General features: G+C 37.4%; 1 protein-coding gene across 5 annotated transcripts in view; it reads left to right on the top strand.

Moving 5' to 3' along the window:
* The window catches only part of Scn2a (sodium voltage-gated channel alpha subunit 2), a 130,513-nt gene that overhangs the window by 41,715 nt on the left and 72,488 nt on the right, over nucleotides 1-16,310 (top strand). For 2 of the 5 annotated variants that reach the window (XM_051184549.1, XM_051184552.1), the window contains exons 2-6: nucleotides 3,811-4,128; nucleotides 5,010-5,128; nucleotides 14,150-14,239; nucleotides 15,091-15,219; nucleotides 15,775-15,866. In XM_051184549.1, coding sequence (XP_051040506.1) covers nucleotides 3,862-4,128; nucleotides 5,010-5,128; nucleotides 14,150-14,239; nucleotides 15,091-15,219; nucleotides 15,775-15,866 — 697 coding nt within the window. In that variant the 5' untranslated portion in view covers nucleotides 3,811-3,861. Of the gene's footprint in view, nucleotides 1-2,139; nucleotides 2,219-3,810; nucleotides 4,129-5,009; nucleotides 5,129-14,149; nucleotides 14,240-15,090; nucleotides 15,220-15,591; nucleotides 15,684-15,774; nucleotides 15,867-16,310 lie in introns of all 5 variants that reach the window. The other 3 variants (XM_051184551.1, XM_051184553.1, XM_051184550.1) reach the window with 3 other exon arrangements.

The following is a 16,310-nucleotide window of genomic DNA, read 5'->3' as shown; positions in this document are numbered from 1 at the left end:
TCCTTCTTCTTCTTCTTCTTCTTCTTCTTCTTCTTCTTCTTCTTCTTCTTCTTCTTCTTCTTCTTCTTCTTCTTCTCTTCCTCCTCCTCTTCCTCCTCCTACTTCTCCTTCTTGTTCATTTTCCTTTTGCTGCAACCAGTTTGAGTCACTCTCTCTTACCACCAGATGATATCTGCTCCAGTGAGTAAAATACTATTTCTGGATACCTTTTTCCCTGCTTCATTTCCAACAAGTACAATCTCTACTGAAAACAAGACAAGAAAAATATGCAAATATGTAGCATTAGTAGATTAACTTGTTTAGTAGAGTATTAGCTACTTTTCATGGAGGTTACAAAATACCTGACTTAAGAAGGTGCCCAATCCATCATAGTAGGGAAGGCCTGGTGGCAGGAGGTAGCAGAAGCATGTGGCAACTGGGAACATTGTGTCTGTAGTCAGCAGAAAGATCTGATAGTCAGCTGGCTTTCTCCTTTTTTCCATTTTATTCAATCTAGGACTCTGGCCCCTAGGACAGGACTTCTCATATTCAGTGAGAGTCCTCCCTAGTTTAAACCTCCCTGAAAATACCCTCCAAAAACATGGCCAAAGCTGTGTTTCCTAGGTGATTCCAAGCCCAGTCAGGTCCACAATGAGGACAGACTTAAACCACTAACCAATGTGTAGTTCCTGTTCACTTCAGACTTAAGTTGCCTGATTGTTTCTTTTTATGATTGTGTAAAGTTTATAGGCTTTGTTTTTTGTTTGTTTTGTCTTTTTTTTTTTTTTTTTTGTCAGACATTGAGCCTGAATTGTGTTTACATAACTTCAGGGAATTTCCTGATCTCAGTGTGCTGCTTTTCTTTTCAAATATGAGCCTGGAAAGTGTTATTTGATAGAGTTATAGGGCCATGCATGCAGGAATTTTAGCCTAGTGATTGGCACATAGTAAGTCCTCCATTCTTATGTTATTAGTTGATAGAATGCCAGCTAGGGTCTTTTGGGTTTGTGTATGTATATAGGGAAGTGGTTCTAAACCTTTGAAGGTTATGTATCAGATATCCTGTGTATCAGATATTTACTTTATGATCCACAACAGTAGCAAAATTAGTTGTGAAGTAGTAATGAAATTATTTTTATAGTTAGGGGCCATCACAGTATAAAGAACAGCATTGAAAGTCAATGGTATGGGTTGTGTGTGCAAGTTTGTATGTGTGTGAAAAATATAAGTGGATGTATGTGCATGTGTGTGTAGAGGCAAGTGATTGGTGTTGGGTGTCTTCCTTGACTACTGTCCTTTGTATCTCTCAGTTGAACCTGGAGGCAATTGCTTTGGTTAGACTACCTAGCTCAGCTTGGAGACTCACTGTCTCTGCTTTGGCACCCCTGGGATTACAGGTGGGCTGTAACACCTGCCTGCCTTTTTATGTGGGTTTTGTGGATCCAAGCAAGTGCTTTATTCACAGAGTCATCTCTCCAGATCTTCCCCATGGTTTCTTTTCAGTGACCTAGTCTGAGGAAAAAAAAAAAAAAAAAAAAAAAAAAAAAAGAAAGAAAGCTTTGTGCATTATTAGGTTAAACAATTTTTACTGGAGAAAATTAACTTACAAAGCACAAGGGTTGCATCTATCTTACATCAGCAAATAATTTATTTATTGGACCCATTAAATCTGACTGTGTTTAATGTGTCCATTAATATAATTTCATTAATTGAATCAGCAATCCACTACTGAGAGTTAATTTTTTTAACCCTTGGCTATTGGCTTCTTTATACTTTTGAATAATTTATTTTGACTAAATAACGTTCTGGCTTAAAAAGTAAAAGGAATGAGTAGAATCATTGCCAGGCAGCCGCTTGCAACCCAGCCACCTGCCTTAATGCCTGAGGTCTCTGACAGCTTGCAGACCCTCAGGGATCCACCCTGAATGCAGAGAGCTGCATGCTGCATACTCAGTGTTTTTCTAGGAAGGTGTTTTTCTTCACAGTTCCCAGCCCTCTAGTGGCAATTTTAAAAATGTCACTTTGTAGTCCACACACAGGAAATGCCTGTTCTTACTTCAGTTACCAGAATCCTCTTACAGGAAGTTAGGTGTGGTCTTTAAAGGAGAATTTGAAAAAAAAAATTTTTTTTTCTTTTTTTCTTTTTTCTTTTTTTTTAAGCATGATGGAATTTTAGCTGCACTCTTCTTGGTTCCAGCTTACAGACCCAAAAACCCTGACTATAAAAGCTTCTGCAGGGGTAATGTGTTCCTGTTCTTATTATGCTTGCTCTCTGTCAGGCTGCTCTACCTTTGCAGTAGAATCCTTGGGGGAAATCTGCAGGGGGACCACTTTCATATTTGAAGCTGCTGCCTGCATGTCTGAGCATGTCTGTCCCCCTAGAACACCAGGCATGGGCACAACAGTTTCCTCTCTTGAATATGCAAGTATCATCTTGACGCCTGTGCCTACCGATTCAGGAGGACCTCTGGGGATGAGTGAAAGAAAATGAGGGATGCTTTGGAGATCCTGTGATGCTGACAGGGCAATCTGACAGCCGGTGCCTGACAGGTTCTGGGGAAATATATATATATATTCAGCAGCTATGTTGTTCAGATTTCCTTGTTTTCCCAGGTGTAAATTGCAGAAATGGACTGGCAATTTGTTTTACTCTTAGAAGAGGCATTTCATATATTACAGTGGCAACTCATTTCTGTAGTGTGGAGGTTGAAATAGATTGATTTTTTTTCTAAGAAGAAATAGATTAAGTGATTTTGAAGAGATGGCATTCTAGGGTCAAAATTTTTGCTGTATTCTTTAAATAGCACAGAAATATCTATGACTGGCTGAAGTCATATGTGCAACCACATCTGTCAAGTTATATACTTTAACAAAATATGATTTGAACATTAGTTAAAGTTCATCTATATCACCAGGATAACCCATGCCATATTTTTTTTTTCAAGTCCAAATTCTGAAATGAAAATTTGAACTACTCTGCTAGTTTTTCATTATTTATTTAGTGAAATGGGACTTACTAGGAAACTTGGTATCTCTCTGTGGTGTTTCTTCCTGTAATGCAAATTTGTTAATTTAAGAAGCAATTACACTAGTTGGCAGCAGATTGCTAAGCTAGGAGGCCCAAGCTCCAGAGATCTGATGTGAGTGACTTCCTGCCTGGGCTGGCAGGTGCCTGGTCTCTTCCTGTGTGGTATGCCAGCAGTTCCAAAGGCAGCCAGGCATCTCCTGCTCCTCCTTACCCACCCCACCCCTCCTTTGCTCTCTACCTGTTTCCACAAGCAGGCCTTGCATAATTTCCTGAGGTCTTTCTCAGGTGACACAGTTTTGAGTAAATTCTTAAAGGTGATAAATTGGGTCAAAGGGAAACGAGAAGGAGAGAGAGAAGCAAGATTTCTGTACAGCCTTGCTTCTATGGTTTTGTGATTTTTTTTTTTTTCCTTCTCTGGTTCTGAATCTGATATATTTTCAGAAAGAATGCGGGGGGGGGGGGAATGGTTCCCACAAAACATTCACACAAGTGAAGCAGCAAGCACACACCAGTATCTTCCATTTGCAAGTTCTGAACAGGGTGTTTTCCCCCAAGTAGCACGATCACTTAAAACATTTCAGGAGTGGGAGAACGGATTACCTCATACACACCTACTGGATGTGAGCGAGAGATCTCTATGCAGGCAAATGAATGCATGCTCGAGAGCTCACAATGCTAGATGCAATCGCCTTTGTGAAGTTCTCTGCCTGTTTGCTTTACATACTTTATGCTCAGTGTCCTGTGATTGCCACCATCACCTTTTATCTTAATGGTCATTGCTTTTTCCCCTCCTGTTTCTGTAGCACTTTCTTATGCGAGGAGCTAAACAGTGATTAAAGAAGCAGGATGAAAAGATGGCACAATCAGTGCTGGTACCGCCAGGACCTGACAGCTTCCGCTTCTTTACCAGGGAATCCCTTGCTGCTATTGAACAACGCATTGCAGAAGAGAAAGCCAAGAGACCCAAACAGGAACGCAAGGACGAAGACGATGAAAATGGCCCAAAGCCAAATAGTGACTTGGAAGCAGGAAAATCCCTTCCTTTTATCTATGGAGATATTCCTCCAGAAATGGTGTCAGAGCCCCTGGAGGACCTGGACCCCTACTATATCAATAAGAAAGTGAGTGTTTAGTTCAGTTGCTTTTATTTTTCCTGTTTCCTTAAGATGGTGAAGAATGTACCTGTTTGCATCTCTCAAAGTATCTCTAGGATACTGGGTGGGCCTCATCAAGCAATGGAACAATTATTCTATAAGTGTTTTGAAAGCACCCTTTTGAGTCTGTGTTCTCGGGACAGGCAGATACTTGAAGAGGCATCCTGCAAGAGGACATATGAGAGAGACAGAGCCAATTTATTTTTCTGAATACTAATTATACCGTAAATCGAGCCAAATTCACCTCAGTGCTACTGCATTGTGATGAAGTGAAAAGCAGAAAGTGGGAGCATATGGTTCTTATATTTCTAAGAGCAGCGTCTCAGATTCCCCTATAACCTGAAACTTGATGTAAGGCTTAGTGTCCTTAGCAGTCTTAATTATGCATTCACACCACAGACTGTCACTTTCCTGTGCCCCCTCCCCCAGAAGAAGCAACACCAGAGCACATGCAATGCCAAAAAAGGCTAACAAAGAGCATATTTGGAAAACCCCAAAGTTCTCACAAGAAAATTATCTAAATGAAGAAGTTACTGAAGCCTCATCCTTAGATTTTGTGAGAACTATAAATATAGCTGAAAAATATAAATAAAATACTTGGCAAAGATGCCAAGAACCCCTGTGCTACTAATCACAAAGTTGTCTTGGTATTGCTTACCTCCTAAAGCCCCTTACCATATTTTGAAATTTTTGCAGTGCCAAGAGAGAGAGAGAGAAAAAAAACTATTGTCCTGCCATGTGTTGGCATTTTATGCCAACTTGGCATTTTAGAGGGGTCTCTTACTCTCTTAAAATGTCCTTGAAGTGTTCTGTAAAATCTGTTTCACGTGTTGTGTTTTCTTTTTCAGACCTTTATAGTATTGAATAAAGGGAAAGCAATCTCACGATTCAGTGCCACCTCCGCCCTGTACATCCTAACTCCCTTCAACCCCATTAGAAAATTAGCTATTAAGATTTTGGTACATTCATATCCTTTTAGTTATATGGTCATATAAATGGTATTTTTTCTATGACTTAATTATAAAGGTGAGCCTTTTCAAAATATGTGTAGCTGTCAGTACTACTCTGGTTCTCCCTTTACAGTAAGCCTGTGGCAAGGGAAACACTGGGTAAGTAAAATGGTCATCTTACCTTTTGAGTAGCTTTCTGTTCTCCTACTTGCTACATCGTTCTTTCCTTTTCTGTTTCCTTCTCAATCACTTGCCACCTCCAAGACTTCATTCATTTTAACTAGATTGCCAGGGTAGCCTTTCATGCCTTCAGCTCTTATAGAGTTATATTGGAATGGTTTTCATGTATCAGTTTTCCTCAGTGATTTATTATTTAAAACACATAGGAACACAGACTCTGTGCTGTGTAGTTTGCACTTTTTTTGGGTCAGAATTGAACAAATTTCTCTTGTTATGTTACTGCTTATGAACTTTGAATTTGTGAACATTTACAAGTGTGTTTATACATACATTGGACTTGCTAATGTTTTCCCAGGTTCTTTCCCCAATGGCATTTATACTGACTTTCTCCCCAGCTCACTCTTTTGAGTGCTTGTCCCATGCTTTAGTAACAGGCTTAAGTCTGCCGGTCTCTATATAATCAACTGTAGTCTTTATTCACCTCATGTAAGGAGACAATTCCTAGAAGCAGGATAGGGGTGAACTTGATGGGCAACAGTGATTTAACTTAGTCCTTGGAATTGAACCCTGTAGCTGGACTGAGAAACTTTATGCTAGGCAAAAGTAGCAGTCTGGCTGAGAGTCAATCCTGAAGAAGCCACATAGAAACTTGGAGATGAAAAGTTGTGTATTTCAGGAAGCCAACACAAGTGGAAGAAACTGAAATACAGCTAAGTTCCTATTAGGATAAACCTTTCTTTTGTTTGGTTGGATTTTGGTTTTTGAGACTAGGTCTCTCTATGAAGCCCTGGCTATCTTTTGTAACTCACATTTAGACCAGGCTGGCCTTGAAGTCACTAAGATCTACCTGCTTCTGCCTCCAGAGTTAATCCTGCCTCCAGGATTAAAGGTGTGTGCCATCATGCCAAGCCCAAGACAAACTCTTAAATGTTTTACTACATTCATTTATTCATTCACTCATTCAGTGTTTGTGTATACTTGTGTGTACAAGGACACGCCATTGCATACATTTAGAAGTCAGAGGGCAACGTGAAGGAGTCAGTTCTCTACCAGGTGGGTCCTGGAAATCAAACTTGTGTCATCAGGTTGGGTGACAAATATCTTTATCCACTAAGTCACCTATGAGTCTACAATTGTTTTTATGTATGTGATGTGTGTGGTGGTATGTGTATGTGAGGTACCATGGTGCATATGTGGAGGTCAGAGGGCAACTTTGGGACATCAGCACTCTTCCTCCACTTTCATGTTAGTTCAGGGATCTAATTCAGGTTGTCTGTCTTTCCTGGCAGGTACTTGACTTATGGAGGCATTTCACAGGCCCTGAGTTAGTGAGAGCCATGGCTTGAAAATTTTCAATGTCTTTTTTTCTATTTTGTACCTCTAACGGATTTCTTCCCCATTGTTCTACATAGATATCATCGACCTATTTTCTTTTGATCTTTATCGTTAGGCAACTGTGCATTATCTTAAGTCAAGAAAATTTCCTCACATCTGCCCCAATAAGAGAACCCAGTTGCACACAGAAAAAGCCTTTGAGCTAGCATTAGAAGTGAGGGATAAGGTTGCGATCTGTATCTTGGTTCCTGAGTTTAAAACTATGTTCTATCATGTTTCAAGCACTTAAAATCTCTGCAATGCATGCATATATCTGTATGTTAGTCATTATATTTTAAATAGCTCTCATTTGTTTATTTATGTGACCATAATTTATTTACGAGGCTATGTCCATTCATCTAGTAGACACCAATAGAATATGCACTAAGGAAAATAATGACTAAAAGAGCAAAAGTAAGAAAATCTGGAATTAAACAGGTAGAAGAGAAGACCTCGATAGAAGAGAAAATCAATTGTGTCCTTGTCTGATGAAGAAGTTGTAGCTCTTGTATAAAAGTATGGGTAGTCCCTGTGTAAAAGAATGGCGGCATTTTGTTTTGAAATGTAAGGAGATTTTTATCTTATAGAATATTTCACAAAAGCTACCATCCTCACTTTATGAAAGTCCTTGAAAGTTAAGACTCCTTGGAGGCATCCCCAGTGAAGGCAGCCTTTAGTAGAAGGCACAGACAGCTTTAGAAGTTTGGACAGAGAATCTGGGTGTCAGAGACATGATTTCTCTTAGGAGCTCTCTGGCGATTCAGATAATACTTGGATTTGTTTTTATCATAAGGAACATAGTTGTAAATAGGCCAGCAGGCTTATAAATTAAAGCTGTAGTAAGCAAGTCTATTAAGATTATTAAAATGAACTTATATTTCAATTTTAATTTATTTATTTGTGGGGGAGAGATTTGCACATATAAGAAAGCATGAGCATAGAGATGAAATGACAACTAGAGGGAGTAATTTCTCTCCTTCTATCATGTAGATGTTGGTGATCACACTGAGGTCAACGGGTTTGATGGCAAGCTCTTTTACCCACTGAGCAATCTAGCCAGCCTCCTGGAGCCTCTTAAAGGATGCAGAGTCACAAACGTCTTTAAAAAAAAAACAGGGAATTAAATTAAATGTGCCATCTTGAAGTAGAGATATTAGATGAATAAAGGCAAGTGGGCTCATAGTAATTGCAGTTAAACCCTTTAATCTTTGGGTGACACTGTAAGAATGGAGTAGAGATCCCACTAAACCAGATGTATGTGACACAGTAAGTTTCCAACCGGTTTTTACAATGGCTTTGTGCTTCACTCCACACAATGCAAGTTCAAGCCTTGGTTCTATGATTCCCATGGCCGTGCCTTTGCTGTACATTGAATTGCTTGGGAATGGCCACAGGACAGCAGTTGACTATGGTTAAGAGAGTCAGAGTGCCATAAAATTTAGATGTATATTCTAGAAAGGCTGGCAGTTTCCAGAGCAACTGAATGTTGGCTGTAATGTAGTAAGAGAAGCTAAAGATGGCACTAAGTATTTAGTTTGGACCAGAAAGAATACTGGAATTCCTATGGACTGAGCCTGGAACATCTCTGAGTACAACCTGTAGACAAAACAACTGCTTGTTTTTCAGCATCAATATTTGAGACATCTGCTAGACATTAGGGGAGGAACTGAGGAGTTAGGTACATATGCAAATCTGAAATCCAGAAGGGGTAGGACTAGAGAAATCACTTTGGGAGATGTTATCGTGTAGATGCTATGAATAGTTACAACACCAGATTAAGCCACTAAAATCCTAAGAGCCGTCATTCACAAAGGGTAATAGAATGAAAATTATTGTGTTAGGATTCAGAAACAAAGACTCTAATCCTACCTCTGAGATTTTTTTTAACTTATTATTTGTTGCTTATCACATTATAGCTTTTCATCCCAGTTTCTCCATTTTTAAAACAGTAGCCATAGTACATAAATCACAATAGTAAATGCATTGTTGGCTCTGGAGGTAGACACCTATAACCCAACTGCTTAGAGGCCGATGCAAATGGCTGAAAAATTCAAGGCTATCCTCAGATATAAAGTGAGTTCAAGGACAGTCTGTGCTACAAGAGAGCCTGTTGCAAGAAAAACAAACAGAATGTATGACAAGTACCTAGTACCAGGATTCAAACTCTTAGGAAATACTTGAGAAAGAGTATTAGAACAGCTGCTATTGGTAACAGCTACAAATCTAGCTGCAATTGCTACAACATTCACAAAAAAAGAAATCTTCCCATTGCTTAAGTATTTCAGAAACAATTCTGAATGTATCAGTATTTTGTTCCAACATGTACTTGAAAAGAAAAGGTTCATAATCCACAAGCATTTGAAGCCTGAAATGACCAAAACATATGGAAATCCCTCCCAACAACTCACTTTTCAGATGAGAAATGCAGCTGAAATGTTTTTGATGTATAATCCCTAAGAGATCTCTTCCTGTCTCCTGTCTTTGTTTGTGCCTCCCTCTGTCTCTCTTTCTATCTGTACTCTATCTCTCTCTCTCCCCCTCCCTCCTCCACATCCCCCCCTCCCACTTTGTGGTCAGGCTTGACTGGAATTTTCTATTGGTGCTCAGCCTTGCAGGTACATCACTTATAGGTGTGAGTCAGCAGCCCCAGATTTCTGAGCCTGCACTCTCAGTCCTGGGGCTAAAAGTTGAAACAAGTCATTCATTATCAGCCAAGGGATGTTGCAGTTTTCTTTCAACGGGAGAGAACCCAGATGTAATATATTGGGGCTATTAGTAACACCCATCTCTGTATTTTTACTCTTTACAATGATTTCAATTATTATATTTATGTATTTATGCAGACTTCTAAAAATCAGTCTTCTGTATAAAGAATGATACAGCTGTGTAGAAAAGAGAGTTCTTCAACATAGCACTTTACCTTTCTTCTGCCTTTAATAATCAAAGGTTATTGCCTGGGTATCTACTATCTACTAATAAAAATCCATATGAAGAGTTAATAATTATACATATATACATATATATATACATATACGTATATGTATACATATATGTATATATGTATGTGTGTGTGTTTAATCTCCACATTCAAGTTAGAAACTAATAACTTTAGTTCCTCTAATTTCTTTGTATATATACAAGACAAGAGCAGTCTCTCCTTCATTGAAGGCAATAACAATGGTAAAAATACTTCATATACAAAAACCCAATGGTTAGTGGTAATAAAAATAGCTAATAATTATCTTAGCAGATAGTGACCATATGTTATAAGAAAACTGTTAATACAATCATCCACATTAATATAATAAAACTGAGCCCGCTGCTGAATTTTTATGACCAGTTCAAACTGAATCATACAACTTGTGAGGCCTGCCTGGTTGGTAAAGGCTGAATCAGACCCTTGAGTGTTGGGACTGTCCTCATGGGACTAGAGGTGGACTGTCAATGCTTCTTGTCAAAAGCTACAAAATCATTTTTCAGTACAAGCTTTTAAAAAAAGTTTTTCTTTACCATATACACATAGAAATTATTTAAAATTTGCTAGCTGATGAGTTAGTATCTATCACTAGGTCAAAATACTTTTATTAATACTTGGTACAAAGAAGCCAATAAATAAAAAAGATTGCTTTTTGCTATTATGATATAGATTAGTTTGCTTATATTTTAATCTATGTAACCAAGGTATTATGATAGTATTGTTTCAAGATAACTTGGACTTTTGAAAATTATTCTCTAGTTTATATCTTGGCCTTTATATTTAGAAAATCATATAGGATGTATGTATTTTGCTCTTAAAAATGTGCCTTGATGTTCAGTTCCATAGTTTTTCTAATATGTGGCTTCATCAATATAAAACAATATTATGTTTTAATGTCTTTTAAATTTTGTTGAATCCCTATTTTAGTCACTCATGAAAATCTAGAAATTTGAAAACTATATGATTGATGAAATAATAATAACTGTCAATGATTAGTAAAGTAGTAGAATTTGAAATTTTGTATTTGCAAACACTGCCAGAAATACATGAGCCTGGCTCTATCCCCATTTTAAAATGAAAATACTTGTATTTGTTCAGGGTCTATCATGATTCTTAATTAAAGTACGCATTTTTTTCTATTAATAACCACACAGTAGGAACAATAGCTGTTTTAAGCATGCTTTATTATCTGTGATTTATGGGAAATTAAGTCATTATCTCTAATGTTAATCTTAAAATATATTTGACTTTTATATATAATTAAATTTTCCTGTTGGAAATAGTTATAAGAATTGTAAGAACATATTTCAGTTCATTATATGACATTGATTTTTTGAGGTTTTGATTTCCATTTTGTGTTTATTGCACATGTTCAAACTTTATCCATAAGGATACCTCTAGAAGGATAATTTGTATTCATTATGTATACAGACTTTGATATTAGGCGACTATGTAAGGTAACAGGTAGACATGACAAAATCAAGCATTACTGTGAATATTAAACAGTGTGCATATATAATGCTCATAGCATCCCATACTTTTAAACTATTAAAAGTATTGGGATGAAGACAGTACAATAAAGAGCAAAAGAGCTGAAGACATTTTAGAATCCTGACCCCATGTTAATATGTAGTATCATCTTATAGTGATGGGATATATAGGGCAGTGGGAGGCTGCCAAAATGATCCCAGCTTCATTTACAAAATCCATTTTGGTGCAGTGTATAGAATGAACTAGCTCCAAAAGATTTTCACAGGAAAGCATAATAATGTGCAAGTCTTGTTACATGTACTGTTGGTCTTCAACACTTGAACAACTCAATAACATAGGAATGGAGAGTAATGGACTGAATCCAGATGTAGCCAACAAAATTGGAAGTGTTCTGTGTAAGTTAGTTATGGAAGTTTAGGAAGAGAGAAATCCAAGTTATCTCCTAGGCTCCTGTCTAAATGATGAGAATACAGTCATTGTAAGGGAGATGTATTCCAATTTAGCAGAGGGATAGGAAGGCTGTTGGTTCAGTTTTGGGAACTCTACATCTTTCAAAAAGTTTTGAAGAGCCAATGGGACACCTAAGTACAGATGCCATATACACAACTGAGTGTGTGGACTTAAAGAGATGTGTCACCTGGAGAGAAGGATTTGGTACCTGGAAAGACACAGAAGATACCTGCAGCTTGCTGCTGCACTATGGTAGGAGGTTGGTAGCAGAAGACAAGATGGTGGATTAAATTTCATTTCTTTTCAAAAAGGAAGATGAAATGGCATAAAGACACTGTTGCTCCCCAGACATGAACAACCAGATAACTGGAGCTTCCTATAAACAAAGAGGGAAAGATTTAATGTAAAGGGGAGGGGTCATCTTTGTTGGGCTCAGCTGAAATGCAATTCAACAATAACTAGATTATAGCTGTAGATTATCCTTCTCTTTTCAGTGAAACATCAGAGAGGTTTATAATTTTTAGGCAGAATAGTAAGAGGCCTGAAGATATGATAGCTGTATAAGATAAATATTTCTTTCAAGAACTTTGGTTGTGAAGAGGAGAAATGGCATAAATTTGCAAGTTGTGATGAGGGTTGTGGGTTAAGACCTCCCTCCAAGATAGAGAGGCATAAGCATGTTTGTGTTGGTAAGAGAGGTTAAGGTACACAAAAGATAAAATGATGGAGAGCTAAGACATTCCTGAGGCATTCTGGGAAAGGTAGCTGTCCAGAATACAGTTGGAGAGATGCAAATTTCCCCACTGTAACAGGGGAAAGAGAGTAAGTCCCAACAGAGAGAGCTTTACCAGTATGGGTGGGGAGCAGAACTTGATGTTATCATCTCTCTATGAAGTAAGAAATGAGGTCATCAACTCGTAATGGAAAAGGTGGGAAGACGAGGATTGGAAATTGAAGGGAATGCTGGGAATTATCTTTGTGGGAGGTAGAAAGTGCATCCAAACTGGAAGACATAGGACTGTGTTGAGGACCATTGTGGTTAAGTCCCATGCATTTTAAAGTGCTCCCCATCTGCCAAGACATTATGAATCATATGGAGGGACTTCTATTTCCTTATACTAATGGTAAACTATCACACACACACACACACACATGCACATGCAGGCAGACATGCACACATGCACACACACAAACACACACACACACACACATATATATATATATATATACATATACAAATATATATATATATATATTTGTTTTCAACAATAAAGGTAAAGTAGGTGTTTCCTCTTTAAAATCATGTTTTCTAGATTTTACTCTCCTCACATGGCTGATCCCCATTATTCGTTTAGAACTACTCTTATGTAGATGCTTTTGAACAAACTGAGAATTAAATATGAGTCTAAGAACATTATTAATAAAACAAAAAATGTCAGTTGTTGCTTTCACTAATGCCTGTTATAGGTGAAAGCTCTTTTTCTAGATTAATATAATAGTACACACTCCCTGGCCTTGAGCCTGGCCTTGTCTCATAAAAGGGATGAAATGGTTTATGACCAAAAAATAAAAAGAGGAATATGAATAACATTATTCCATCTCTGAGATTATTATTATCATGTGTAAGTTCATAACAAGTGATATTTTTATATAACTTAAGTGTGATTTTTATTAAACGAGAACATCAATCATTTCAATTATTTGACTGTTGACCCTTTTTGGAAGAAACCTTTTTCTGCTTGTTTTCATCACTCCAAAGGAATGCAAGATGAATACTGGCTATCCATTCAAGAGCAATGAGGGAAATAAATCAGAAATTATTATAGTCAGTGTTTTCAGGAAGTAAAGAGAACTGTTTGCTGAGTATGTACTCTCTATTAGATATGAGTTATAGGATACTCATCATGTTTTGCTAATTTGGTTTTCACAGAAATTCTGAGATATAATTTTTTTTCTTACTGTTAAAACCAACTTGACCAATATTGAAAAAACTTAGTAATCAATTTGACTTAGTTACAAACCCAAGAGATATCAGCATTATCAACAACCATCTTTTCTTACATTTCAGATCTTTTGAACAACTGTTGTAGGTTGTTCCTTCCATTTAGAAAGGGATTTTGCATGTAACACTCTTGCAGGGTCACCCTTAGAATGAAGTCATAATTGTATGTCATTATCTTTGAATTCTTTCATCAAATGTTTACCATCCTGGTTTATTTATAAGGTGAAACTGTTTGGTTATTTCTACCATGAAAAAAATTTACATTGATAAGTTATTCACCAGTCAACTTATTTCCTTGCATTTTTCTATTCGTAATTAGTGTTTCTTACTAGTATAAAGAGAGTTGATGGTTTTTGTTTTTTGGTTTTTTTTTGTTTTTTGGTTTTTTTGAAAATATTTTTACATGTGGAGTTGAAGTATGGAAGTGAATGAAAGTGAATGATAAAATATTATGTAGTATAAAGCAAGCATGCAGATTTTAGAGTTAGTGGGGGTGAAGACAGGGGCGTGCATGAAAGTGGTGTTCTCCTACTGACTGCATTTTCCTTGACAGTATATTTCTACTTTATTCAATGTTCTCATTATGTGCACAATTCTCACCAACTGTGTATTTATGACCATGAGTAATCCTCCAGACTGGACAAAGAATGTGGAGTAAGTATAAACTTCCTTCATGTTTCAAATTATTCACTTAAGGACTTCAAGACACTTCCAGTTTCATCACTACATTTTTCTAGTCATGTTAACCCAGATGATTCAAATGTATGCCCACCACCAACTTCCTCTAGGACAGTGGTTCTCAACCTTCCTAATGCTACAACCCTTAATAGTCCCACATGTTAGGGTAACCCCCAACCATAAAAGTATTTTTATGCTACTTCCTAACTGTAGTTTTGCTACTGTTGTAAATGATAACTTAAATATCTGATTTGAGACCCCTGCAAAAGGGTCATTTGACACCCCTTCAAAAGGGTCACAGTCCACAGGTTGAGAATTGTTGCTCTAGGATAAAGTTTTCAGCTGCATTGATCTGCCTGTTGCTATTTGTGGACCTTCATCTTCCTTTGGAATTTCACACACTGGAGATTACTGATATCTGTTGCTCATTTAGTGATTAACACCGATCTGCTTAACCCATACAGAAAGTCAGTTAGTGTAGTTCAGATACTGTCATCACACAGAGTGGTGCTTTTTATATACTTTACACTGAGTAATATGGAAGCAAATTATCCATTTGCTTACAGTAAAGGAGAAAGTCAATTGGAACTTAATGGTATGTTTTTGCTCTAAGCTCCACCTAAGCACCTTATCAGAAACCAACATGGAGCTTCTATTCATGTGTGTCATCTAAATCATCTCTAGATCTGTACAATCAGGGAGTAGGCGCATATCTCATTGGTAGTGTCCTGCTTTCAAGTCTGGCACTAAAACATTCTTTAAAAATTATATATGCATAGGGGAAGAACCCACAAGGTCTTTAACATGAACTCGGCTATTTTTCTCAGGTACACTTTTACAGGAATTTATACTTTTGAATCACTTATTAAAATACTTGCAAGGGGCTTTTGTCTAGAAGATTTCACATTTCTACGGGATCCATGGAACTGGTTGGATTTCACAGTCATCACTTTTGCGTAAGTATTTTTATAATGTTTCCTATCATAGAGTAAATGCAATTGAGCCTATACCATAGTTCTCAGTTGTTGGCTTCTTTCCAGTCATAAAGCATTCTTATTAGCTATCATGTGAATTTAAAATATTTTTTACTCAAATTATTCAGTTTAGAGAAACTAGGAACAATCCTAATAAATTATATGGCTTTAGTGTCAATTAGCTGTAAACTAATAATAATTCCCAAGTAACAGCTCATAGTGATGTCAATACCATTCTCCTCTTAATTGGGAAATCTGATGACAACACTCGCTGAAGTTGAAACGGTCTTGATTCAAGACCAACATAGACTTAGATTTCCCAAAATTCTGAATAACTCTGATTTAATCCTACAGGTATGTAACAGAATTTGTAAACCTAGGCAATGTTTCAGCTCTTCGAACTTTCAGAGTCTTGAGAGCTTTGAAAACTATTTCTGTAATTCCAGGTAAGAAGAAACTGGTATAAGGTGGTAGGCTCCTTATATCTCCAACTTTTCTTGTGTGTTATTGTGTTTGTGTGTGAACTCCCTATTACAGATATGTGACAGAGTTTGTGGACCTGGGCAATGTCTCAGCGTTGAGAACGTTCAGAGTTCTCCGAGCATTGAAAACAATTTCAGTCATTCCAGGTGAGAGCTAGGTTAAACACCGAGGCTGACTTTAGGTACATTGGTGTGCTGCTCATGGCTTGTCAGTAAAAGCCTGGTTTGCTTGCTGCATACTGCAAAAAAAAAAAAAAAAAAAAAAAAATGATCAAAAGCAGAAACAGACCCATCCTAGTCTGGATAGGTTTGACTGTTTGCTTTTGAATGGTTGCTTTCACTCAATTTGTTCTAAATCAGCCTTTGAGTTTAACAAGTTTAACAAGTTTGCATGAGGCTCTTACAGTTGTCACAGGCTACCTGGTTTGCATTTTATAGCATCAAGCTTTCCGCATAGAAGCTGAAATGTGAGACACGCAGGCCAAGGCAATTTTTGATCAATGACCTCTAAAACTGGCTATCTCTTTAACTGGATTTATTGGAAAAGCAAGACAGAGCATGGGCACTGCATGGGCTCAGCTTGCAGATGTC

This window comes from Phodopus roborovskii, unplaced genomic scaffold (assembly GCF_943737965.1).
Source record: "Phodopus roborovskii unplaced genomic scaffold, PHOROB, whole genome shotgun sequence".
NCBI lineage: Eukaryota > Metazoa > Chordata > Mammalia > Rodentia > Cricetidae > Phodopus > Phodopus roborovskii.
The sequence above is the reverse complement of the archived record's forward strand: the minus strand, read 5'-3'. Positions and strand labels throughout refer to the sequence as shown.